The sequence below is a fragment of the Apus apus genome, chromosome 1 (assembly GCF_020740795.1).
Source record: "Apus apus isolate bApuApu2 chromosome 1, bApuApu2.pri.cur, whole genome shotgun sequence".
Taxonomy (NCBI): Eukaryota; Metazoa; Chordata; class Aves; order Apodiformes; family Apodidae; genus Apus; species Apus apus.
The window spans coordinates 29,721,493-29,749,174 of NC_067282.1; the positions used below are offsets into that span (position 1 = coordinate 29,721,493).

General features: G+C 34.7%; 1 protein-coding gene across 11 annotated transcripts in view; it reads right to left on the reverse strand.

Annotated features, from left to right (window-relative positions):
* The window catches only part of LRCH1 (leucine rich repeats and calponin homology domain containing 1), a 124,532-nt gene that overhangs the window by 32,717 nt on the left and 64,133 nt on the right, over positions 1 to 27,682 (reverse strand). For 7 of the 11 annotated variants that reach the window (XR_007891108.1, XR_007891116.1, XR_007891123.1 and 4 more), the window contains exons 3-16: positions 27,042 to 27,168; positions 20,552 to 20,657; positions 19,914 to 20,050; positions 17,984 to 18,111; positions 16,001 to 16,085; positions 12,909 to 13,014; positions 11,642 to 11,754; positions 9,162 to 9,229; positions 8,015 to 8,101; positions 5,746 to 5,835; positions 5,603 to 5,639; positions 4,794 to 4,907; positions 2,670 to 2,717; positions 1,424 to 1,496 (exon numbers count right to left, since the gene is read on the reverse strand). Coding sequence is in view for 4 of the 11 variants with exons in the window: in XM_051634841.1 (XP_051490801.1) it covers positions 1,424 to 1,496; positions 2,670 to 2,717; positions 4,794 to 4,907; positions 5,603 to 5,639; positions 5,746 to 5,835; positions 8,015 to 8,101; positions 9,162 to 9,229; positions 11,642 to 11,754; positions 12,909 to 13,014; positions 16,001 to 16,085; positions 17,984 to 18,111; positions 19,914 to 20,050; positions 20,552 to 20,657; positions 27,042 to 27,168 (1,319 nt within the window). In the remaining 7 variants the exon portion in view is untranslated. The remainder of the gene's footprint in view (positions 1 to 1,423; positions 1,497 to 2,669; positions 2,718 to 4,793; positions 4,908 to 5,602; positions 5,640 to 5,745; positions 5,836 to 8,014; positions 8,102 to 9,161; positions 9,230 to 11,641; positions 11,755 to 12,908; positions 13,015 to 16,000; positions 16,086 to 17,983; positions 18,112 to 19,913; positions 20,051 to 20,551; positions 20,658 to 27,041; positions 27,169 to 27,682) is intronic. The other 4 variants (XR_007891110.1, XM_051634878.1, XR_007891109.1 and 1 more) reach the window with 3 other exon arrangements.

Sequence of the window (27,682 nt, forward strand, 5' to 3'; positions counted from 1 at the left end):
ACAGTCATTAAGTATCCTGGTGCATCCTGGTGCACTGATATACCAAGATTTGGAAGGGCACATTGGCCTGACACACGAAACAAGAAGACACATTATTACAGCAACACAGCATGGGCCTATTTGCCTTCATATTTCTTTCTCCTAATGGTGGCATGGCAATGCTGCCACTGGATTGTGCAATACTACTTTCTTTTTTCTAAATCCTGAGAGGAGCCATTTGCTCATCATTTAACCCATACTGTAAATATACAGCAAAATAATAACACATCTAAAGCCACAGGAACATAGAAGAATAGAGCCAGAGTTTAACAGTTCAACAAACTAAGAAATGTAGCCAAACAGATATGTCAAAATGTATATCATAACTACATGAGAAATTTAAAATATCCTCTCTACAAAACAAGGTTGGTTCAATACCATTTTCTTTGCTTTTTAAATTTACTTTAAAAAAACCCAAAACAAATCTGTGGATACAATTTCTTAAACATTCAAGTGAGAAACTGCTGCCATTATTGCCAACACATTGTTATGAAAACTACAAGCTTGTAGTGGTTTACCAGCATTCCATTAAAAGCATTTGTGGTGAATGAGAGAAACCAGAATTAGTTTTAGGACACAGACATACTGGAACACCTGTGTTTTTTCTTCTGAGGTGATGTGAGATGACTTAATGTTTTTGACTACCTCAGCACAGAGGAGATAAAAACTGAGTTTACTCCTGTAGCTAATCCTATTTTTAAAGGAAGTTGTTATCCAAGTCCTCACATTTATCAATAGTATGGGGTTTTTTATTTGTTGTGTTGTGTTGTTTGTTTTTTTTTTAATAAACTGCTACTTGTTAAAAGATTAATGGTTATGCAGATTTAGTGCATTGCAAATTCATTAAATTCAGCTGCTGGCTGAAGTAAGTGCCTTATCTTCCTATAATGCTTGATCCTTACACAATTGTAACTAATGAAAGACTGTCTGTAATGAGTAATTTTCAAAGCAATGCGTGTCTTCCAGACAAGCCTCATTACTCACAGACATTATTCAACATCTAAGCTGTATCATTACATACCAATTAAGCAACAAATCGTATTTCAAGTAGTATGCCAGTGCAAATGATACATATGTATATATGTGTAAAATATGAGTACTTACATACATATATTTTTAAACACACATACATATAATTTTATAAAACGCCTAACGTATAAGGGATGAAAATTGATCCATATATAATGTGCCAAATACATAATTGTTACAAATTAAATCTTGATTCAAACCTATAACCTTCAAATGTTCTAATCTAACTATTGTACAGAAAATATTTAATCACTGCCTTCTTAAGGGGGGAAAAAAATACAGACATCTATTAAAAATGCAGATGTGCAAAAAAAAAAAGTATGCACAAATTGGTTGATTCTCTTTCCCACATTACCTGATCGTGGCTTCAGGCCAAAAGGGATTGTGGTGTTTGTAGTAGGAGACATTGTCGGACTTTTATTCTTGGTCTGTGTAATTCAAGAACATAAATTTAAGAACAGTAAAAAACAGAATATATCAACACAACTGTGTAAAATACAAAAGTTAACAAGAATGCACACCACAAGTATTCCACCATAATCTGATCACAATATGTAGCCTCGAACCTACGATAGTATTTTTTTTATTCTATCCCATTCCTCTTCTGGAGAAGACAAGTTTCTGGCCAAAGACTGACAGATATTCCCCCTAGCTTTACATAAGCTCAATTATTTCTCAGTTTTCTCCGATGTAATCACTTGTTTCCATAAAACATATTTTTGTGGCATAGTAAATTTAGAGAAACAAAGGAAAGACGTTTTTTCCTTAGATACATTTGTTTCTTTCACAGAAGTAATTAGCATTTCACATGCTATTTTCCATGCAACACTGAGTTTCTGCCTAAACAGCATGGAAGAGGAACTTAAACATACACCTCACAGAAGGATCATCCTTGAACCTGAACTAGGCTAAAAGTTGCCGCAGGAAATAGTGGCAACAGAAGGTGGCAAGGTATAATCATCATATCACGGGAACACAAAAAAAGTTCTATTGCCAAACTCCATAATGGGAATCTTATTTTAAAAATTATTCCTTAAGGAGACAGGAACTATAGGAGTCCCATCACTGAGACTGGTGGAAGGTGTCGATGTTCAGGAATTTGCAAGATGCTCATACAGTGCAACACAGAGGGAGAAGCCAGAAAAGATGAAGGGAAAAAACAACTCCTGACAATTTCCCCTTTTGACCTTCTGACGAGATTTACATTGTGAAAGGAATTGGATCAACAGGATCAAACTCCTCTCTGAAAACTAATCAAGGACATGACAACTGTGCAAAAAGAAATTGCAGTGACACCAACAGAAACTGTTGTGGAACAAGGAAGAGTCAGAAACTATGGCAGAATGAACAAAACGTAAAAAAAAATTGAAATGTTTTATACTAAACTACACAACTCACAAGCAAACTTAGCAGAAAGTATATTCTGTATCCCAGTAAATCCTTAAGACAACAAAAATAACACCATAGGCCAAATAAAGCACCTACTCATTACTAATGAACTCAGTCATCTATCTTCTGTGATCCTCAATCACCTTTCACTTTTTATATGAACTGTTCATATAAAACATATAAGAGACCAAAAAATGGCAGTAGCATCTTACCTCATTGTGAGAGGTTTGCCCACTTGTATTCCAAACAATTAGATCATTCTGTACATTTAGAAAAAAAACACAAAACTGTTTCAGCAATTACATTAATGATCCACCATAACACAGTATTTTACTCACTATAGTCAAACACACATTAATACTTAATTATCTTCTCACTGAAACCATTAATTTTCATGAATAGTAAATACTTTTATCGCTAGTTGAACAAAATTTTTTAACATCTTGTGGAAATTATTGCTTAGCTTCAAACCTAAGTGATTATAACTGCATTGACAAGATCTTAATGTTTATTGGTACCCAATTTTGTTCATAGATTTTGTAATTAAACTAACACCAAGAGCTTAATATGTAGATATAGATTTTTAATATAAATTTGAATATATAAGTATTCTGTAAGCACTTCATTTTATAATTGCAATATAATATACTTTTTGTTATCACTTCTGCTACAGTTAAATTAAAAACATTAAATTATGTTAATATGAAATATATTCATTAATTCTGCATCAATCATAACTGAGCAGAAACACAGCTGGCATAAGTAAAAATAAATTAGAATTCAATTCAAAATAATTTCCTCAGGGTCATTTTGTTTTTAATGAATAAAAAATGCAACAGAAAGAAAAAAGCACTTGGAACACTTGGTCCCAGCAGCCACAGAGCCTTCCAAAAGTTAGCAAGGTGGGAAGAATGACTACACAGCCATTTTGCTTCTTGTCCTTTCTTTTCAAGCTTAAAAAAAAATTCTTCAGCTTTAGACACCTTTAATGATACAACCTCAACCACTTCATTACTCAGAATAAACATAAAGAAATCTTGCTCAGCCGATCCCAGCCCTTCCTACCTGGGGATTCTCACACTTGAGCACTCCTGTTCTCAGGGCTATGATCTTGTGACAGACCTGACAGGTATGCCCATGCTGCAGGTCTAATCTCTTTCACAGCATGCAGGCCACTTATCAGAATTTTGAATTTATGCTAAATTGAATTAATGTAGTTACACAAGTAGTAACACAAGTCCTTACTACGGTACACAGAACATAGCATGACTAAAAACTTGCTCTTGCAAGATGTGTTTCCAATTCGTGAACCATGCCTAGTGCTTCCATCTGTGTAACACAGTCCAGATCAGGCCCTCTACAAGGTTTTAGGAAGATTTCTTTCTTATTTTCAAAAGGTTCTTAAAAAGCAATCACCAGTGTCCTTGTTGAACGGTTGCTAAAAATACAGAGACTACACACATTTTGGCACTGAATTTGCCTTATCTGTTAATCTCAGCAATGCAGTAAGAACTGTACCAAATAAAGCCTGGTAACCTATAACAATGTAACAAGAGACAAACCAACTCTGGTTTTTTGCATTTGATATTTTAATTTTGTCTTTGTTTTTTTTTTTCTTTGAGGCTAAGAAAGTCAAAAGGATGCAATAGGAATATTTGACAGTAATGATGATTAAACATAAGAATATTTTAAAAGCGTCAAGATAAACCAGATTAAATCTATTATCTGGATAGGACAGATCATTTAAGGTACTACCAGTATAGATAAAACATTATGTAATTTTTTTTCAGAATTTTCTTGCAAGAGCAGTCACAAAAATCCCTATACAAACAAGTCCTGAAGTAATAACATAGCCACCAAATATTTAAAGTAGATTTTTTCATAGTTCTTCATTTGTAGATCACTGCAATGAACAAAAAAACCTATATATAGTCTGTCTGTAATATTAGGCACATGAAAAATAGTGATGTTTACATAAACTTTGCAGCTTATATAACTACAAGAGTATCTGGGGTGTGGGGGAAGAGGAATCAGGTCTCTCATTTTATTTAAGATCTAACTTTGAGGTCACTTATTTTTTTCCAGGGGAATGCAACTAATGCAACTACTAAGTGTTTATTGGAAGACTTTTCTTGATTTCATTATATCAGTTTTCTCCTGAGACTGGTCTTAATCAACTTCCTTTCACAGCCAAACCTCAAAATTTTTGCTAAGGCAAACAAATAAAACAAACCCCAGGAGGCTTAAACCCACTTTTGTCTCCACACACAAATTGACAGAATGCAATGACCCATCCCAAATGTTTCCACACTTACTGCACCTAGACACCTCCATACCTGACTCAAGGACCATTTTTCACCCTGTTCACAAGTCCTCACATCAGGCTTTGCTTTCTCCATAATCAACTCCCTCCTCCTCTGAAATTCTAATTCCTCTTCAGCATTTTCCCTCTGTAAGATAAATAACTCTTTAGACTGTGTATCACTGGATACAGTACTTTTCTTTTGGTGTAACATCACCTCAGAAGTATTTCTTACAAATACTGTGATGAAAAGCAAAAAAAGAGAAGTAAGCAGATCCTATATACTTGCAGATCCAGTTCCAAGAGGTAGATAATGTAAATCTAAACAAAGTACATCATAAAGAATACCACTTCACCAGTCAGGATAAAGATGAAATAATAAGCAGCATATATCACAAAGCAAAACTCCAAATCATACTTTATATTGTCTCTGTAACTACAGTGACAGTGCTCTGGGAACACGTTAATTTTTACTTTACAAAATATTTTTGGGTTATCCTTAATGAATTCATTGGTTTTCCTACACCAGACCAAGGAGACATAGGGGTGGGATGGTAGGCAAGTATGCTTAGCTGAGCCATGAACCAGCATACATAAAAGATGCACATGGAGAAATAAAACTAAGATGAGAAAGTAACTGATTGACCCAGAAATTTTTTATACATATACTTATATAAAAAAATAAAAACAGTTCCATAAAAATGTTAAAGAAGATTTACTTTTGTCTTCCAACCTACTAGTTTTTTCCCTTCCCTACTTGGTAGATTAATAATTATTTTTTGGCTCATTTCCTGCCTTCCCCCTCCCCCCCATTATTCTGTAATAATATACTCATTAACGTACCTGACCAAGGGAAGACATCTCCATCTGCATTTGACTGCTATGTATAAAGATAAACAAATGCAAATATGTAATTCATTGTGTAAAAACTTAAATATGATTAACCTAAGAAATACATTATTTTTTTCTAAAAAAGGTAAACACACTTTACTGTAGACTCCTGAAATTCTAAAGCTGTTGCTGGTTCCATGGGATACAGATTCACACCACTGCTCTTTGAAATATCCATGCTTAATCTGCAAGGTTTGAAATAAAATCATTGCACTGGGGTATACCTTTGGTAACCAATATGCTTAATATTTAGTTTCAAACAAATGGTTAATGAAATACATTTATAGTCATGGTGCTAACCTGCTCAGTGCTACCTCTTAACAGCTTTTTGAAATCCCTTCTGATGCTTCACTACCATCAGTTCAGTCAAGGAAATGTTAATGCTTTCTTCTACAAAGTGTCACCCTGAGTAATGGATTGTATCAAGACAAAAGAACCAACAACTATACCATTACCTAGAATGCTGTAGATTTCTCTATTCAACTTCTAGCGCCCTTTGTTCAGATATATGTCACAGCCCTGCCTAGATATTCAAATTTAATTTACAGTGAATGAAAATAAGGCAGTGCAAAATGAATTTACAACAGACAGTGATGTGAAAGAAAGCAGTGAATACAGGAAAGGGAATATAGGCATCTGAAACAAACATCTGAAAATACCAACCCAGGCTGAGCCTGAATGTTTACTCTTTCCAGAACTGAAATGCTACATACATAAGGTATGTAGATTTTAAACTCTGAAGAATACTAGGACAACAATAACTGGACAAGCATTTTACAAACTTAACAGCCATATTCCCTAGCAAATATAGCTCCAATTGATATGCTCTACACTGAACTCCAGTCAGTGCATCTTAGGCGTATCAGCACCACTCTCAGTCCCTACAGTGGCTTCTCTAATTCATAAATAGTGAGAGGCAAGGATAACTCTGGGTAGAGTTAGTTATTTCAACTAGGTTATGCTGACTAAGTGATTATAGTTATATGGATGCACAAGTGAAACCTCCTTGGGGAAAGTTATTTTTTTTTACATGCTCTAAGTTTAACTTAAAGCACATTAGTGCAGCATTTGACAAAAAACCAAAATGATAAAATTTATAAAGTTTAACAACTGATTTATTCTTAAGGGAACTTTTTTCCAGACCAGGCTTGTTTCATTTTTAATTGCAACATTTCTCCTACAAAGTAATAAGCCTCATATGTGGTAGAGAATTCTACACCGTCCCACAAAAACCACAGGAACTAAAAAGTTTTCCTAATTTGTATGACTTTCTTAAGCAAATTACTTGTGATTCAAGAATTCAAATATTCTTTACATAATTCAAAATAAATCCAGGTAATTGGCTGTCTAAAAACACTAACAGGAGTGAATTTCTGTCCTAGAAAGCAAAAAGGTCGGCTAGGTGAAAAAGCAGTAGCAAAATAGGCAGTTAAACTAAAGAAGAGTGTAGTCTCAAAACCAAAGGGTTATAGTGAATTAGCCAAGGAAGGAAGGACAAACAAGGATACTTTAGGCTGAAAGTGACAAGGATGTTTCTAGTCTTCAGAGAAATTGAGTTCTAAACCAGCTACTTTACAGAAGCAATGAAGAAAAATGAGCTACCTCGTTTTAAAATTAACTTAATCCATTTCTGGATTTGATTACACAAAGCAGTAGCATCTGGACAGAACTACCTGTACCAGTCTTGTCAGTCCTTTTCAATAGTACAAGCATTTATTTCCTTTTAAATACTTATTCCTTTGCTTATCCACAGATCCAGAGTAATTCCATCTTGCTTTAGCCACTTAAAACAGGCACCTAAAATATAAAACCTTTCTTGCTGTATTTTCTCCTATAACACCTTCCTTAGGAGAAATCAAAGTAACTTTCTTTAGCTGCCTCTTCCTCTTTCTCCTGATTTCAGAGGAATACCTCAGAAACCCCACCACTAATTCAGGCACCTCCTTTATGTGCTCCACTGACATGGGATGAAGCTGGACTGGAAGACCTTTCTCCAATGCCCACAAAATACAACAAGCACTAGTAAGTAAAATAGTCACCAGAGGAAACACAACTATTCTAGGGAAAGCTTCAGAAAATCACAGTACTGTACAGGAGATTAATAGTTAAGAGGTGTTTCCGCCTCCAAATTTAGGTTTCTTTTAAATCTGAAATCCTTCTTCATTTACTGGAAATCTTGTCTAGATACCCAGAGAGAGAATGCAAGTTTCCTTCTTAACTTAGTGCCTCCTGAAAAACATCAGTATGCTAACAAGCCACCTCATAACTCCAGAAAACTTCCAATTACCAATTAAAGAACTACTCCAAAATGATTCACAAAAATTTTTAATACATGACATTAAACACCAGCTATTGTAAGCATACCTGTTGGGATCCTGTAATAAATTTACTGCTTCTCTTAGTTGTTCTATCATTGCTATATCAATAGTTTGCTCTTCTGAGAAATTTATTCTATAACAGAAGACAAAACATTAAAAAAAGCGTTAGAACAGCAATTATCAAGAGTAGCCTGAATTTCAGTTTGTGAGCTGTATCTTCCAAATGGCATTCAAATGCTATAGAGGAGAAAAAAATAAGCCTCTGTGCACAGTTGTATGTGCTGAATGCATAGAAAGATTTTTTCTGAAAAAATTCTTCAGCACTTTGTCCTTAACCCAACACATAGACAAATAAATGCGATGAACTAAAGCTTTTAGCATTTCAGCAAAACAGATTGATTTCTAAAATTGAAAATTTATTTACCAATATTTGACTCTTAACTGCACTCATCCCATATACTGTTTTAACGTAAGTACTAAATGCAGCTATTCTTTTAATGGACCAGCATGCTTTCTTTTGCTTTTCAACATTTGTAATTCTTTTGGAAGTTTAGAAACACACCTGTTTCTAAAAATCACCTGTTACTACTGTCAATAAAGCCTTTTCAGAATGTACTTGTTCTTCCCTTCCTTCAATTTTTATTTTTAAATCATACAGGACTTCACTGTTCTGCTCAGTGACACCTTCAGTGTACACCGCCATGCTGAATCTCCTTATCTTATACACTGTCCTCTACAACTAATGCTCACTTGCTCTGCTCTTGAATTAATGTCTATGAATTCATGATTGTTTCAAGGTTAAAATTATGACAAAACAAGAACAAAGACTTAGGGATTTTTTCCGATTAAGTTACACTTAAGAAACATTATACTAAATTTAGTTCTTACAAGCTTTGCTAAAATATTTTTTTACCAATGCAATTAACAGACTAATTATCAAAATACCCAGTTGAAAAGCTTGCATGCCACATAGGTAAAAAAATACTACAGCATTATTGGTGCAAACAAATTAATTAGTTGTAATATAAGATCCACTCTATTCAGCAATAAAGTGTAAAATGTTAAACACACACAAAGTTCTTCTATCATGCCTCCAAGTCTACAAAATTATTAACTGATAAGGAAATGCCAGTTCTGGTCAATCTAATTAAACGACACAGCTAATTACTTACAGATATATGACAAATACTTACATTTCGTCTGTTTGCCATTGTGCGTCCTCTTCTATTCTCAGTAATTCATCACACTCTGCTGCTCTGCTCTGTAAGCAAAGTGATATTGAGAACTGAACTTTACAATTAATTAGGCAGATAAATTTTGCTTTCAGACTCAGCACTGACCTGATTTATGTAACAGTTCAGGGTGGCTAGTTGAAGCAATCTAACACTTCTACTCCACTCCTCACTCTACCCCCTTTTTAAGATACTAATTACAAGATCTTCTACTCAGTGTTCAGATTTTATTGAGGTCAACAGCCCTTCCCCTCCTTTAACTGCAAAAAGAAAACCAAGCAACAAGAGAATTCTTTATTCTATGTCCCAGATTTCTGTGCCTTTCTGGTATATGCAAACAATGCTTCAGTTAAGCATGACCCTAACTCTCTTACTTGCTCTCCTCCTGAAGGTAGATTTGTTTACAGAGTAAGGAAATTCCAAATAAGTGAACAGTAGCAATTACCTACTTAATCCATAAATATTATCAGGACTTCTACTTGGCAATTTTAACAGCCATTAGTATTTTTTTTTTTTAAGTAGCAAGTCAAGACAAAACCTGCATGCAACAATTGCTATCAGTCAGCCAGTTATTTTGGATTCAATGTATGTATGAATCAGAGCCCCCACCATCCTACCTATAACTATGAAGTGCTGCTACTTAGAAAAGGTGACTCTTTCATGGTTCCATTTGATGCTTTGCAATTTTCTTTTCTCTTTAATCTCAGATAGGCAGGCACACTGAAGTAGTTCAGCTGCCAGTAAGGACAGAAGCTGTCTGAACGGATGTGCATTTGTACCAATAGAGAATAAACAGCAGAAAACAGAGAGGCTTATCCTCTTCTGTGCCATGTGTTTGGCACATCAGTCGCATCACCCTGTACCAACAAACACCATCCAACTCTGCCAGATGTTCCACTGAAGAGTGCAGCAGCTTCTCTGACATTCCCAAAAGATGGCCCATTCCCCAGTCAAATGAATAAAGCCATTCTTTTGCTTCTTACAGGAATGAAGTATGCTATTTTTCTGATAAGAAGGGCATATATCATAAGATGACAAAAATTAGCACTTATTCCAGAGGGTGATTCTCAGTCTCTGGGAATAATTACATAGATAAGATAAAGCCATATAAATTAGGACTAACACTTGAGAAATTATTAAATACTCCAAGCCTAAACTCCTCTCTTGTACTGCACATTGTAATGATTTTATGTATGTTTTGGGTAACCAGATTTTCAATTTTACAAGACCTCCCCCCCCACTATCCCAAAAGATGTTCTAGTACGTGACTAAATATAAACAAAAGAACACAACTGACTCAGAAATCTGCACAAGAAGGAAAATGCCCTGAATTCAAAAACCTCAGAATAAAATGGATGTACAACCTGTTCAAGTCACCAACTGCTGATTTCAACTGTCATAACATTTAGAAGATATAAAAAATAAAACAAATGAAGCTGCTCACTCTGGCAGTATTCTTATACTGAAATTCAATACAGTAACCTATGTTCTACTGAACCAGCATCTGCAACACAGCATTTCAGAAAATATTCTCTTATTATGCTAGAGGGACATTCCCAAGGGAATAACTTCAAAATGGTACAATACTGAAAATCGATGATGAAGTGAGAAGAACAAGGACAGGAAACATGAAGTACATACATAACACAGCATGTGGTCAGATATGTGTACCCTTTGTCAGAGGAAGATTAATGTATTCTATCCCCTTTCACCTCATACATTCACTTAGGTGGACATTTGTATCCAGAAAACCTACGATCATTTGTTAACATTTTAGCTACCTAAAATTAAGACATTTTTAGTATAAAAGTCACAAAAAAACAAGCCCATATAAGATAACCTGTAGTATCCTAAACTTCCAGCAAATATAAGTAACTCTTCCTAATAATCAATTCAATTTTAGAGAAGACACTATTGCCTTTTTAAACACTACTGAATTCACATTTGTATTTGTTAATAACAGAAAATAATATGCAACATGCAATTGGTCCTGAAAGATCTCTTAGTTTCCATTATAATTTAAAAATATTTAAGAAAAAGTATTTCAATACCATAATATTAATTCATAACTTTAGCCACCACAGCCAACTCTGAAAGTCTTACTGCATTTTACTAATATAGCAAATGCAAAAATTGCTCAATGCAAAATATAAAACAAATAGTACAGAATTTATCTTCCACTTTTCCTTAAAGCCTTACGCAGTTATCCTTTGACTATCTCATATACTAGAAAAAGATTTATGCATAAATTGACCTCCTAGATTAATTATAACAATTTTAAACCTACCTGCTTATTTTTGCCTTCTGTATTTTTTATGACAACAAACATCAGTTGCAGTCTCTTATTCATTACAATGTCTGCATTTCGTCATTCCTGCTTGCTCTCTACTTATAAAAGTAGTGAAGATATTTCCCCCCATTTCAAATTGTCACAAACTTGCCTTAATGTAACTCATAAATTCAGTAGTAAGAGTATCCGATTCATCAAACTGGTTTCCTGTTTCTCTTGACTTATCATTGACAATCAAGTGAGAAGATCCTTGATGGAATTCCACTAATGAAAACAATTTTAAAAGATAGAAGAATGATTTCTGATTCAGCTCAGCATTTGTTACTCAACACCATTTATGTATATTAAATTATGGAGCTCAAAACCAAGCAAAGCTTAAATTCAAAACATATTAAAACCAGAAACAAGTTAAGAACTTTGCATTCTAAGGAGTGATTCTAATTAATTACAACAAAGCTGTAATAAATCAACACTTTCGGCTCCTACAGTTGTAGACCAGAAACACCATAACAGGCATGGATGGAGTCAGTTTTGAACTACAATATATATGTCTTGCCAGTACGAGTATAGAATCATAGAATGGTTAAGGTTGGAAGGGACCTTAAAGGTCATCAGGTTCCAACTTCCCTGCTATGAGCAGGGAGTACAAGAACACAGTTGGACAGCTACAGAGTACTTTAGGACGTTCAGATGTCTCAGTCAGTGACTTGCAGTTTAATACAACTTCAGAGTTACTATACTATTGAAAACACTCAAACTCTCAGCAGAAGTCAAACCAAAAGATTCAGAGCATTCAGAGCCTACGCCATCTCTTGCTTACAAATACTAGTTCCAAGGGTATGAGGCAGCAGCCTGATCCTATAACATACCTTCTCCAGTCTGCTAATAAACACTGTAGGTGGGATGTAATGCTTTCCTAACTCACTTAGTATTCTAAACAATTAGTATCTCAATTGAAGTTCATTTCATCTAGTATGTAACACTGGGGAAAAGCTGATCTATGTAGTTACCATATGCAACTCAGAGTTCATCCTGCCATTTATCATTAGTATGTGCAGACCCTGGAGAAAGGTCTGTATGAAATGTTTATATCTACATATATATATATATCTGTATGCAGATATATGTATGTAGATATATCTGTATGTAGATATAATTTAGAAAAACATAAGTTACTTTAAAAAAATATTGATAAAATCATACTTTCTCTCAAAATCTTAAGAGATTTATCTCTTCCCAGGTAAATGCTGACTTCAAATAATATGTATGCAATAAATCCAACTGAAGAAACAGACTCTGCTTTTATACATGATTTATGTTTGTTGGGCTGTGATTTTCACAAACTTAATTTAGTCTTATACATAGATTTATCAGCAGAATTTCCCCACATTTGACTTCTATTTTTTTTACATTCCAACCTTTTCTTGAGTTGGCATGGTGACCTGAGTCTTCCTTTATAACCTGATCTTCTTCCACAATGTCTGACATTGGAACATTAAAGCTGATAGTATCTTCATCAGATGGCTAAGAAGAAAGGAGAGAAACACTTGTTTCAGCTTAAATCAAGACTGATAAAAAGAAACATATTAAGAAAAGTTGTAACTGAAGAATGGCAAACTAATATGGGAGAGGATACTGGAGCACCTAACACAATCAAATCCTGCTGTAGGAATCTGTAGTCATGCTGAATACATCCTCACAGTAGGCTGGCCAAGCAGCACAATTCTTCTGTCCTCTTTCTGTCTTCCTTTTCTTTTAATCTCTTTCTTTCAGGCTATATCTCATGTGACACTTAGAATACTAAATATAGTTACTGCATTTCAAAGAATCATGTTATGCTTTGGAAATCTTAAAGTAAAATGTTCTTATATGCATTATTACAACTTCTGAATACTAAGACAAGACTCTTTCTCAATGGAGAACACACAGCTTTTAGGAAAATATTTTGGGGTGTTGGTGTAAAAAAAGCCACAGGCCATTCAATTTGGAAACAGAAAATCACAGCTTTAACAAGTTATGCTTCACTTTCAGAGCCTAAAGAATTCTGCAATTTATTTTCCAGGTGTTTCCTGCTAGTACACTATGAAATAGAAACTATCCAAAGCAGCCTGCAATAATACAAAAGTCCTGCTCCTTCATAGGTGAAATACTGTATCTAATTTCCTTTGCCCACAGTTTTATTTTTTATTCAGTCGGCAATAGAAGACAACAGCTATGTAAGAATCAAAAATACCTAACATTATTCTAACACTGAATTCAGATTATGCACTTGGAAAGAATCTTCATACACATTCTTGCTAGTACTAACATGTCACTGTTATGGGTAACATAGCAGTGGCACCACCTGGATCTTAACAGTTAACCTATTGTTCTGATGAATCTTCATTAAAACAAAAATAAGGCCAAAGGGGTGTGGAAAATGAATGTAAATGCTACACTGTTCCCAAAAGATTAGTACACTACCTCAAAGTAGAATTTGTTTTCAGGTCGCTGTGATCCATTTTACAGCGTCACTACATGCTATCTTTCACTTGAAACATGGAAGATAGCTCTGAAAAACTGACCCTGTAATGACCCTACCAACAAGTCACACAGAAACTTGTAAATTGTTTATCAAGTATTTCTTCTTATGTGTATGGACCCAAAGCTAATTAGCAAGCTCCCTAAAAAATACATTAATGTTCAAACAAGTGATTAAGTTACCATTTTTAAGTTACACAAATGCAAAATGACCTTTCATTATTTTCTGTAAAAGACCTGAAACTCATCCACCAGCCTTCAGACTAAACTGTAGTTTGTTTTTACAATTGATGTATTATAAAAACACTCCAGAAATGTGTTTTAATTATCACCTTATGGCTGATCATTTAATGTTTATCTAATGTTTGGTATGGAGATTTCTGATTGTAATTTACAATGTATGTTAATCTGTATTTGCAACATGCTAACATTTCTTGCACAATTCTCATGTGTAACCCAGGCATTCAAGGCTGCCTGAGAAGTAAGAGTAATGAATTTTCTACCAAATATATTTGGGATTACTGATTTTAGCATCTTTTTTCTCCTTAATAGTAGAGTAGCAATCAGGTGGGGATGGAATGAGTAAATAGTTCTCGTATAAAAAGCCTTTGTGCTAATAAAAATGTATTGGTTCACTGCTGGTTATCTTTAAAAAACAATTTTCCACAGCATAACGATTGCTTTGTTTTGATTACAGGAAAGATGATCTATCTTCTAAAGGTGTTATTTATAGCTAAAGAGGAATTTCTGGAATAACAGCTTCATTAACAAGCTTCAGGAATTGTAAGAATGGCAAAACAGTTTGCAAGCATCTCTGAATGGACTACAAACTCTTACGACTAGAGGGAAACCATTAGATGTCTGGCTTGAAGTCACAGTAATTCTGCTTCTTCCCATCTAGCAAGAAACTTGCCCGAATACTCAGAAATCCCTGAGAGTTGTTTTTTTAAGTACTTTTGTATTTAAAAGACCAGTGTGTAAGTGGATTAATTTTCAATTTCCTTTTAATAATTACAAATTTAGTACCTAAGTTTGATTCTTTATACGTTTGTTTCAAAAGCAACAGAATCTCTTTTCTTCAAAGGAGGAGAGAAAGACTAAAGAATCAGTGTTAAATTACTTTGAGTAGCAAGAAGCCCATTTATGTCTTGCCACCTGCATCTTTCCCATTAGGTCAGACCCATTATTTGTAAATTTTAGAAAGATCATCACTGAAGTATACTGCAAATTATTTATTATTGATCAGTATTTACTCAGTTCATCTCCAACCAGATTTTGTGATCTCTTCAGCTGAGCAATGCCTTCAGAAAAAAGGTCTAGGGAAGTCAGCTGTAACTGCTTAGGACAACACCAGTCTCAGAAAGCAATCCTTTCTCTTTGCTCATGCAGATGACATAGTCCAGAAAAAATCCTGAAGGCTTATTTCCAGCAGTGCCTAACTGCCACAGCATGGAAATGCATTAAGATCTGCAAAGTTTCTGAAGTTCCTGCACTACAGTAAACTGCCATAATCATGACACCACAGAATGCACTGGACTTGGGCACATTGAACTCCTGTTAATTCCAAACTGGAAAGAGTCACCAGTCAGAGAGAAAAGTAGTGAGAAGCTGCCAGGCATGTAATCTGTTAGGACATTTGCTTCAGTGAAAAGAACAAACCTCAATTCTGGTTAGGTCTTCATTCTCTGGATTATGTAAACTGCCGAAAAACTGTAGTGAATTTTCACTGTTGATAGGTTGTTAACCATTTGTAAGCATGTATCTCACTGCCCTCACCAGAAAGTGCACAGTCAAAAAAAATTAACAATAAAAAGAATAAACCCTGACACCAGTCTCATTTTATTTTTGTTTTAGCCATTTCTTAGCAAGAAATTCATTGCAAGGATGTGGTTGCACAGTTTTGATGGCTAAAAATATATTCACATTGTTACCAAACTTAAAATATTGGTCAGAGGGAAGGGGAGCTAGACACAAAATTCAGGCAACTTACCTCTGTTGCTGACAAACGTTTATCACCATTATCACTACCAACACCTGAATCTGAGTCCTTTTTACTTGGGTATATGTCATCAATGCTAGATATGAAGAATAATAACACAATTAAAAGCTATCATTATTATTCTGACTTAAATCAAATAAAAATTCCAATCAGTCTGAACAGTAGCAGGCAAAATAGCCTAGTATGGTTAAAACCTGAACATTAGCAACTTGATGTTAGTAAAACAGATCAGATGGAACAGTTGGTTAGCCTAATGATTAACAAAAACAAGAGAAATAATATGCTAGAAAACTTGCTTTTGTTTGCACACTCGGTTACTAGCTAAGTAGCACAGGAGTCTGAAGTCATTTAGCCATGGGAAAAAGCAACTAAACTCATTGAACTCAAAGTGGTGTCAACTGATTTAATTGTAACCATTGATGCATTAAAATGAACTGATATTTCCCTGAGGCTTGAAGTAGTTATTAACACAGAAACCTTCTTCTGGTGCTTTAAAATAGACTCTGAAATTTAAGTTTTTAAGCTACTATGATAACGGCAACTGCTCTCTCTTCTGGTTTCATTACCTAGTATGACCTCTATTCATTTTAAAGTACACTATTAGATGCAAAACACTCATCACCTCACTTCTTTTTTCAATATGCTTTATTGTCCTCACATTTGCAATCTTTAAAGCTGTAATCCTGTATTCAAAATAACACAGCAATTTAAAAAAAGAACTTTATCAGTCTTCACATGAGTAAAATATCTGATTAATCCTAATCTCAAATTATCTCTTATCAGTAAACACTAACAATTTTGTATAGAAACTGCACATGGAAATCCTAACCAAGTTATGCCTTTTCTTTAGAAGTGGGAAGTTATTCTTGAAAAGAAAAAATTGTTAATTATTACGTGATAGAGCATTGGGCTGTTTGTGACCTACTTTGCATTATCCCCTTACCCTAACCTGTATGATCCTGTAAGGCCAAAATGTCAAACAGGACATGACATGCCTGTAAATTTTTTTGCATCCCAAGAGAAAAAAGCAAAAACCCAGTATGTGTTTCCCAAATGGAAAACTTAACTCTTCATCCTGGATTCTTCTCACCTTCGGTATTTATCTGATAGAAATCCATAAAGGTGTCTCCCAAACATATAGGGAGGAAAATAATTTGCTTGAAACCTCATCTAGGTAACTGACAGAGATTCCGTAACAGTTATTTTATTTCCAGGGTGTTAGCAGCCAACATATCTTTTTTTTATTAATATCAACACTTTGTTTTAACTGAGTACTTCTCTCCAAAGAGAAGGCATTATTGTACTTTGATTTCCTATATTACACTTCCCCTGTGTTAGCAAAAAAAGAGCTGATTAAAAACCAGTTTCTGATTAGCTAAGAAGATTCTCATGAAAAGGAGCTGCTTTCTATCTAATTCCTGTCCTTAAACCACCATACAAGATGACATTTCCTATATATTTGATGTAAGACATTAAAGATCTTGTCTTTCAACAGATCAGCACATTTCACTTTAAAAGGATCTCAACATTCATGCAGTTCTCCTTGCCAAATAAGAAAAGCTTATGACAACATAAAAATCACAAAACAAAACAGGAAATTACAACTTTTTTAATGTGTTAGTAGACTTACAAGAAATTTCTTACACTTCATTATACTATCATCTTGGTTATTTTCAATATATTCCAGTAGTCTACTAGTAAGAGGTTACATTGAAAGTAAGGTTCAGGTTCACTGCTAAGCTTTTTCCTACTGTGCTGCTAACTTTAACCAGAACCAACTGTTAAAATTTGTTCTAAACTTATAGAGATTTTACTAGAATAAAATACACTACAGCAAAACAAAACTTTTCAAAAGTACAGTCTAGATAGCATCTAAACAAATGAAACTCTGGAAGCTAAAGATGCAAATGTATTTCTTTCACTTTGCTGATAAGTGTGTTACATGACAAAACTAAGTGAGATTTTCATACATACCTCTCTTCCACGGGTTGTGGCAAATGCTGTTGTTCTATGGCATTAAGATACAGTGAGTCTGCTGTTTTAATCTGACAGGCTTGTACAGTCAGATATTTGAAAATATGCACTTTACCCTTTGTACAAATCTGTTAAACAAGAAAAAAAAAAGGTTAAGTTTATAATCAGAATGAAAGAAATAACTTATTCTGTTGCAGAATGGCTTGAGCAGCAGGGCCATGGGCCCCTGCTATCTCCTCGAGAGGCCTTGAGAGTGTGGCACAAACAGCAGCTGTACAAGCAATCTCTTTTTTTAGCCTAACACAAGTATAAACAATCTCTGTTAGCTTAAACTAACTCAAGGACAAGGTAGAGAAGTAGAATGATAAAAAACAAGGAAGAACCCTGGAACTCAGATGTGTGTTATTATCCAGTAAAATCACTGCAAGTAGTTGCCGTCCAGTGAAATCACTACAAGTAGTTACTATCCAATGAATTCACTATGCGTGGTTACTATCCAATGAATTCACTACATGTAGGTTTGGAAAAGGGTATAAAAGTAACACTGTGTATTCAATAAATCGAAGCTTGCTTTATCAATCACATTGATTCTGGACTGCTTGCTTCCCTCGCCGCCGGCATTATTCTAAATGCCATTTAGCATAAAACTCACTGAAAATCACCTCGTATTGTCACAATACATTAACATGTAAAGGAAAACTGATTTTATCATTTTTTTTCAAAAAGAACTACTTTAATTATCCATTAACTATTTGCACGTACTAGTATAAATACCTTCTGAAAGTAAGACAGGAATCAAGAAAAATAGTTTTTCACTCAAAAAGAATTACAATAAAATATATACTAGAACCACAGAACGGTTAAGGTTGGAAGGGACCTTGAAGATCAGCAGGTCCCAACCCCCTGCCATGAGCAGGGACACTTCACACTAGACCACACTGCACAAGCCTCATCCACCCTGGCCTTAAACTCCTCCAGGAAGGGAAGGGGCTCTCACAACCTCCCTGGGCAACCTATTCCGGTGCCTTACTACCCTCATGGTGAAGAATATGGCTACCTGTAAATTTTTCCAAATTTTATTTCCAAAATTAGTCAATAATGACTTTCAACGAATCGGCATGTCCTTTATATACTTAGTTACCTTGTTTTTACTAGTGTCCAACCATCTTTATTATGCATGTTATAATTTTTTTTCTACACTTGTAGCTCAAGTGCTTGTTGAAACTTCCTCAGTATTTTTTTAGTTTAGAAACAGCATCGCCATTGGTTATGAAAAGTATTTCTCCAATGTAACAAAAACTCCCAAGTATTTCAACAGTTTTTGATCTAGAAGAGTTGTAGCTTTCAGAGAAGTAGTTTGAACCTACTGTCCAGTGAGTCAACAACAACAAGCTGTCCTTAAGCAGGAAGCACAAGTTCCATTCATCTATTATCATCCTTTCTCAGCATGGTCTACACTTCGGAACAGGAGTTTGATTTCTTTGTGTATCACAATCTATAAACTTACACTATAAAGCAAAATAACTTTAATGGGGATTACATTCTAGACTGTCTGTGTGTTTTTTAATCAACAGTAAATCACTGTAGAACCTTCTAGAACTGGGTTCTTACTAACAGAAAGAATATCCAGGAAGTTTCTCAATTATCTCTTTCAAAATTTTATACATATTCCCACATTAAGTTGCATATGCAGATAGGAATGACAAAAATAAACAGGTAGCTAACAGAGTGGAAATCCAGACTCATGTTGGTTCAAGTGGTGCACAGGCTCATCCACAGAACATATTTGCTATGTCTAATTTATACACCAACAACTAATGTCTGTCTTGATTGAAGTTCAGAAGCTTTCAATTGCAGAAGACAACATTTTATAAGTCATAATTTGTTATCATACACCCAATACACAATTTAAATGATAAAAGTTACTTACTTGTGCTGGTGGAGACTGCAAAGGATTGTTCTCAAGCAGTAATACTTGTAACTGCACCATCTTTCTAAAACAAATTGGAATCACAACTACTTTATTGCAGGAAAAGTCGAACTTTACCAAGGGAAGCTGAACTAGCTCTAAAAGTAACAAAAAAAGAGAAGATGTTACATCTGTATTTATTTTTGCCATAAAATAGTATTTCTAAATAAACATTCTTTTGCATTCAGGAAAAATACAAACTGAGGCAGGAAATACAATCAACATCTACACCATTCTATATTGCGGAATTAAGAGAGTTTTATTGTTATACAAGTGACAATAAATTTTAAAATAAATACTTGGAATTTTTTTCCCTGAAACTCAGCTGACAGTTCCCATACTGCATTCACAGGAAAGTGTGCAACTTAAGAATCATAAAGATAATTCCTTTAAAAAAGCTCACACAGGTACTTCATGAGTACCACTGAATGTGATACTCTGTGAGATCAAATCCACTAAATTCAGAGAAAAGGTAATTACTACTTTTTAATCATATTTACTTACATGATTAAAAAAGTCTTCCAAAATGCTAATAAAAAAACTACCACAGAAGTATTAGGAACTTTTTTACATTGTTTTTTTTTTCCCCCTTTCCTTACCTTGGGGTAAAACTTCGAGGTAATTTCTTCTGACATTTAGTTCTTTTAAGGATTTCAGCTGACCTATTTGCTGTGGCAATGCTGTGATTTCATTACAGCTGACATCCTACAGCAAAGGCAACAAAAACCATGAACGTCACTCTTCTGAATATTAAATAATACAGCTGTGAAATTGTAGCTAGTTTGCTGTTACTGTTGTCACTTTTTATTAACCTGAAAACACAAAACAATCTACATTCTGTCTTTACAGTGCAAAACCAGATACATGAGAAAATATTTACATGTTATTTCCAAGCCAGAGTGAATACTTATTTGGAGAACAAGTTAATTTGGAAAGTTAATTTAAATTCAGTAGAAACATTCAAAACCATTTATTTACAGTGTTCTACCTCTTTGTTCTTAACTTTTTGTTCATGTGAAGAACTCAGTACCATGGTTATAGAACCAAATATGTATGGATAAAGAGTAAAACTGCTACTTTTTTCAAAAGCTTCCTGTTATTCTAGTGGGAATTTTTATATGAGTAAAGAAAAAGAAAAAAGAAAGAAAATTAAAAATAAAGGAAAAGCAGTCTGTAATGATGCTCAGGAAAAGCATATGTTTAATTATCACATCAGGAGGATATAATAAAGACAGGTTTGCTTAGTATTATACAGATATTCCATGTATTGTTGTAAATGGTTCTCCTTAAGAACCTAGGCTGGTTCTAAACAACTCTGATTTTGATGGCTTCATTCAACTGGTTTAATAATCTGGATAAAAATGGAATCTATCCTCTTTTCAGCATTCCTAAAGCAATAACTGCTGTAAAATTGAGTTGAAACTACAGGGTCTGGCTACACCAAGCATAATTTCAAGCAACAAGTTTATATACAGTAGTATTAGTATAATATATGTTGTATAAATATATTATACTGTTTGTAAATATTATGCTTTAACACTATTGCTAACTTGACACTGCTGTAACTGTGTTCTAAAAATCAACTTCTTCAATTAAGTTAGTCTAAAATGACAGTTTTCAGATACTAGATATCATTTTGCTGCTGAACTGTCTATACTCAATGTGAAATCAGAAAGACTTTGAAACATCTGCTTACATCCAAAGCAACCTGTAAATTTGAGGAATATCCCAATTATGTTTCCATTTCTGAATTAAAAAGAGGAAGCAGTGCTTCATTGTGTGAGAGCTAAGTGGGGAATTTTCCTGAATTGCCAAAGGAATACTTTTAGTATGTTTGCTCCTACACTCTTTATTGTTTCAAAAGATGGATTTATACAGTATCTGGGAGCTCTTGAGATTACAACATTCCAAATAATTTCCTTGAAGACAGTTGCTTTAATACTGGTCAAAAGTGCGACATTAACTTTCTATCTTTAAGTCTAAAAATTAGTTAACAAAATGATAGTAAAAGAAAAATCTGATCTGGCAATGCTGCTCTCTGCATCAGACAAGTTTCTTCTCGTAACAGAATCTCATGCCAAAGCTTCCTTCCCTTGCCAAGACAGAGTCAGGAAATTATTTTAGCTTTTAGATGAGGAAATTAAACATCCCAGTTAATGAATACATCAGTTGCTCAAGTTGCCACAAAGTATGGTTAATTGCACTGTTTCCAGATCATTTATTTTTAAAACCTTACTGTCCTATTTTTAATTTACTGACTTTAAACAACTACATCATTAGACAGTCAATTTCTAGAGCACAGAATTTAAATTTAAGTCACCTTGTGGAAGAGAAACTCTAGACCAAGTGTACTTATGCACAAACACCAAACAAATCAGGGAAAAGGAGAATTTTAATGGCAACAGGGAAAGTGAGGAGGGGGGAGGGGAGAAGCCCAGCAGTGTGTAGCCTCAAAAACAAAGTCCACTTGCAGCCTTTCAAAACATCCTCAGTAAGACTGATCTGTTGGGACAGTATGTCAGCATTCATAAGATCTTTAGAGACAGTAGAATCCTTTATCCTACTACACACTGCAATTTATTATTTTTTTTATTACTTTGTTTGAATAGCTGTGTAAACAAAGACCTATAACATTATTTCTAGTGGTACTTATGGTCTTGACTATTATTATTAATCTTCATGAGCACACGTGACTTAAGACAGTATTTCTCTTTCCCATTACTTTGGCAGCAATGTAAGCAATACTATCAAGGTCAAATGCCTACAGTTTTCAGGCTAATAGTTTTTTAAAGGAACTAGATAACCAGTAGTTTGGAACTTCACTTCATGGACATCTGCAGACAACTAAAGTCAAGTCCAAACGCTTATTCAAGCTCCAGGGATTAGTGTTTGCTGAAGGTCTGACTTCTTACCTTAGTTCTATTTCATCCTGCCATGACAACACAAGACAAAATTTCATAGAATCACAAAATGGTTTGACCTGTAAGGGACCTTCAAGGTCATTTACTTCCAGCCAGTCTGCATGGACAGGGACACCTTCCACTAGAACAGGTTACTCAAACCCCCATCCAACCTGGCCATGAACACCTCCAGGATTGGGGCACCCTCTTCTTTGGGCCAACTCTGCCAGTGTCTCACCACCCTCACAGGAAATTAATTCTTCCTAATGTCTAACCTAAATATACCGTCTTTCAGTTTGAAACCATTCCTCCTCATCCTATCCCTACAAGCCCTTGTAAATTCCTTCCAAGAAGGCCTCCACCAAGTCTCCCTGGAGCCTTCTGTTATCCAAGAGAAGAGAAGAGAAGCCCAACTGTCTTAGTCTGTCTTCATAGAGGAGGTGTTAAGACTTCTCAAGATTAGAGAAATGAAAGGTGTATTTAAGTTTAACATCAGTTTCTGTGGCATGAAGCTCAATGGGATGTAAACAAATAAAAATCATCAACATTTGCTTTTTATCGTAAAGTTTAAGTGGCCTTAAACCAATAAAATTTAGCATAATAATTAAAAACAAATATGGTACTCTAGCTCCAAATTAACATATTAATTAACACACAGGAGTTCATCCTAATCATCCAAATTGAGATAAACTTCCTCTTTACATACATTTTAAAACTTGAGCAACATGTTATTCCTAATAAGCAAGGGGATTCTGTCAGGGCTTGTGACATACAAGCCACACTGAATGGTAAGAAGTTACACTGCATGAGCACATGGATCCCTTTAAGTAACAGAAGGATGAGCTCCCACTTGGTCAGGCTGCTGGCCTAGATTAGATGAACGAGGTCAGGGACCTAAATCCCTGCTCAGAGATTTACAGGCTTCCAATGTGAGAGAGGAGCATTCCAGAAAAGGAGAAAACCATTCCCTGGAGACAAGAGAAGTGTAATACTGCCTGGTAGGGTGGAAAAGAGAATTTTACTGTACATCTGGTAGTTCTGGGTGCAATTACTAGTTGCCTCTGCCCAATTAGTTTTCTTTGATGAAAAGTAAAGTTCAGATTATCTTCACACCAGTTTTGCACTCATGCTCCTGGCCGACAGCAGAGGTATGATCGAGTTTAGCAGCTGAAACTAGAAGTTTCCCAACCAAACCTTGGAAATAATTTGAATGTATTCTGCAGGAAGAAAAAGGTCTATGATATTTTGGTGCTTGTAAGATAGCTATCAGATCTATACAAACCAGAACCTTAAAATTTAAAAGAATATCTGAAAATTTACTGCATATAATATCTAAGCCATTCTATACCACATGTATGACATTTGTATAAATGTAACAGAAAAAGAATTGCCTACTCAGCTTTGGAGGAGAGAGGGGAGAAAGTAGTTAGCTGGAAAGATCTGACCTAATTTGCAGCAAACTACATTTGTATCATTCAAGAGTGACTAGAGAAGACAAATTTATTTCAAAAAGTTGAACAACAAAAAAATCCATTTGCTACACAGATTTTACTGCATGCAGCATGTGAAAAAGACGTAAAACACCTTGAAAATCTGAGGGTGCTTGGCAAAGTTCTAATAATACAAGAACTGAATGCAGTCAGGTGGCATCTGTCACTTCTCAGGACCAATCCCCTGGGCCAGCTCCGCACCAGCACTGCACATGTCCCAAAACAACAGAGGGCCAGGCATGGTTTCACTTCAAGGCCAAGCACTGTTCATTGCTCTCACACAGCTGAATGTTTCATGCAACAACTGCAGCATGACTTAATCTTTTTTTTTTTCCTTTCTGTGCTTATTTTAGAACAATAATTACTTTATTATCTAAACTGCTTCATATTATATATGCCAATGCAGATACTGGCTTTCAATGCTACCACTATTTGCTTCTCCCACCACATCACAGTTAGGTTGTTTCCAGTCAAATAATGCAACACGTTTCACTGGAGATGTACCAAATACTTAGGGTTAATTAAAATAAGTAATCAGGTCATTTGAACAGAACTATGCCCAATTTAACAAAAACTTGTTATTCATTTCCCCCCATGCTCCTTCTAATCACAAAGAACTAGCATCAGATCTTTGGTTTTCATACTTCTTCTTCTTGGCTATCAAAGTAACATGTTGCCCTAATTTGCAGTATTTTTAAAGCAGGAACTGTTGTGCTCTTCATGACAAAGAGTAACACTGAAATTATACTGTAACTGGAAAGCAATATGAAAATCTAATATTCCAGAAGTTAATTTAAACATATGATCTATTTAAAACAAACAAACAAACAACAAAAAAAACCCATCACAAACTCACTCTGTTTGGAGCATAATCTGCATTGATTTTCAAGCTTTCAGCTTTTAACTTTTCAAAATTATAAAATAAGGATAAAAGCTACTGTTAAGCTAAGCACAAACTCTTACTATCAAATTAAACACTTCCAGAATCAGCAATGTTAGTTCACCTTACTGGCAGGGTTCAAACTTGACAATGGAGGGGAAATTAGATATGAAAGCACTTCAGCAGCTCTTTACTGGAAGAATTATCACAGAACTCAGTTAATAAAATGAGTGATTTTGACCAGACAGAACCAGGCCAATTATTTCACGAGTCTCATACCACAAAGATAGAAGCAATCATTTAACATTTAAACCAAAGTAATCAAGAGCTAACAGGTTCCAATTTTTATTATCTATTCAGTCATCCTATGCCTTAAGTTAGGATGTGTATAATACTGTTCAACTTTAATTATACATAAAACTGGAACCATAATATTTTATTTAATCCATTTAAGCACAACAGAAACAATGCTATAGCCTAACATATTTTTTGACAGTTAATTAAATCAAAACCACTTCAGTAATCTAATTAAACCCATCGTACACACAAAAACCTCTTATTTGATAAAACAAATTAATAATGCTCACCAAACCAAATTTTAAAAACTTGGTAATCTTTAGCTCAGATAAGCCAGAAACGAAAAGGGAATGACCCCCCTCCCAATCCTCACCAACAGGTGGATCAACTGTAATAAATAACAGAAGTCTGATATACTGGATGCTGTACAAACAGAATACTGTAAGGAAAAAAGTTCCAAAGTTGCCAATTCACTCCACAAACAAAGAACCAGTACCAGGACTGGGGCGTAAAGCAAGGTCAGCTCAGTTTCTGTAATATAACTTAGCAGAGAAGCTACCTTATTAAAAATAATATGATAAACAGACACTTTCAGATACCAAAAAGATGTGTCAAGATAAATGCAGTCAGTGGAGATATCAGCATTTGGAAAAAAAAGTCCAAAGATCTTTATTTTACCAGGCACAAATTAGTAGTGTCAAATTGTAGTTAATTTTTCAATTTGTATCTTAAAGAAGTGAACAGAAATAACCAGAAGACACAATGTATACACCACAGAGAATTCAATTTCAGCCTACAGTATATAAAAAAGGAATGCAAAGGGAGAGAAAGGGAAGCATTTTCATATTTTCAACATACAAATTAGAATTAACTTAATTGCACACTTTTTTATAAGTTAAGGTACCAAATAATTTTTGCTTTTTCAGATTCTCATTTATTAGGTAATATATTATAGATGATCTGTTGCTTGCAGAAACAATAGTCAAGTGGACAGCTTTGAAAACAAGGGGAATATTATTATTTTGTACATCTGTTCAGATGGGTGTTCCAGAAAAGGAATGTTGTATGACAAAAACAGTGAAGTAAAACCAAAATAGACTGAGAAGACCAGTATCACTGGTGGAATGCAATGTGGTGAGCAGATAGTAATAACAGAGAGAAAGGAGGCAGAAGGGGAGGGTTCTGCAGTGGGGGATACAGCTTTGCAGAGCCTGATGCCAGAACTATGAACTTGATAGAGCAAAACAGGGAGCCAGGGCAGACAGTGAGTACATCTGGTAAAGATGATAACGCTGAGTTCTGAATGATCTAAGGGCAGTTATGTTGTTCAGAAGGGTCCTGGAGAATATAAAGAAAACTATTATAATCTTACTACCCAACACACTTGAGAAGTTCAAAAGGTAGTTTTATAACCTGCATTATAGCATTAGGCATTTGTTCAACATTTGCAAAGTGAATTTTAATGTTTCTAGTTAAATACGAAGTCAGAAGAAAAAAAAGAGAAAAAAGATCAGTAACATACCAGTTCCATTAACTGTTTTAGCTGACCTATCTCTTCTGGAAGGGAACCTAGCTTATTGTTACTTGCAATTAAGACTTTTAGAGGAAGACCACACAGGCAAGCTGGCAAAGAAGAAAGCTGATTTCGACTGCAACAAAACAAACAAAAACAAACAGCCATTAAAAACACCAGTGACGTTCTAGTGTACACTGACATCAAGTCTGTGAGTTGTAAAATACCTTCATTTTGATTAGTCAGATTTTACGCCGAAAAAATTTAGATTTTAGAATGGCAATCATTAAGAAAACACTTGCACATCAAAAATATCTACATTACTGGCTAAATAGTACTGTGAAATACTATCACCCTGGAAAAAATGCATTACATCAGTTTAATAATATTGTAAGAAGTCTGGTTGTCACCTAGAACAGCTGCTACCCTTCCTAATGAATACAAGAAACTCAAATGAGACAGTATTTTGCAAGTATTTAAACATTATTCTGGATTTATGTGGCAGTATAATAGATTTCTTTTGTTCCAACTGAAAAATAAATAAATTACAGACACAATGGTTATTTTCTTAATGACTTTAAAGTGTGCTTTTAGTTGAAGATTCCTTGGTACTTGTTGCTCTGTGATTCTATAATACTAAACCAGGTAAA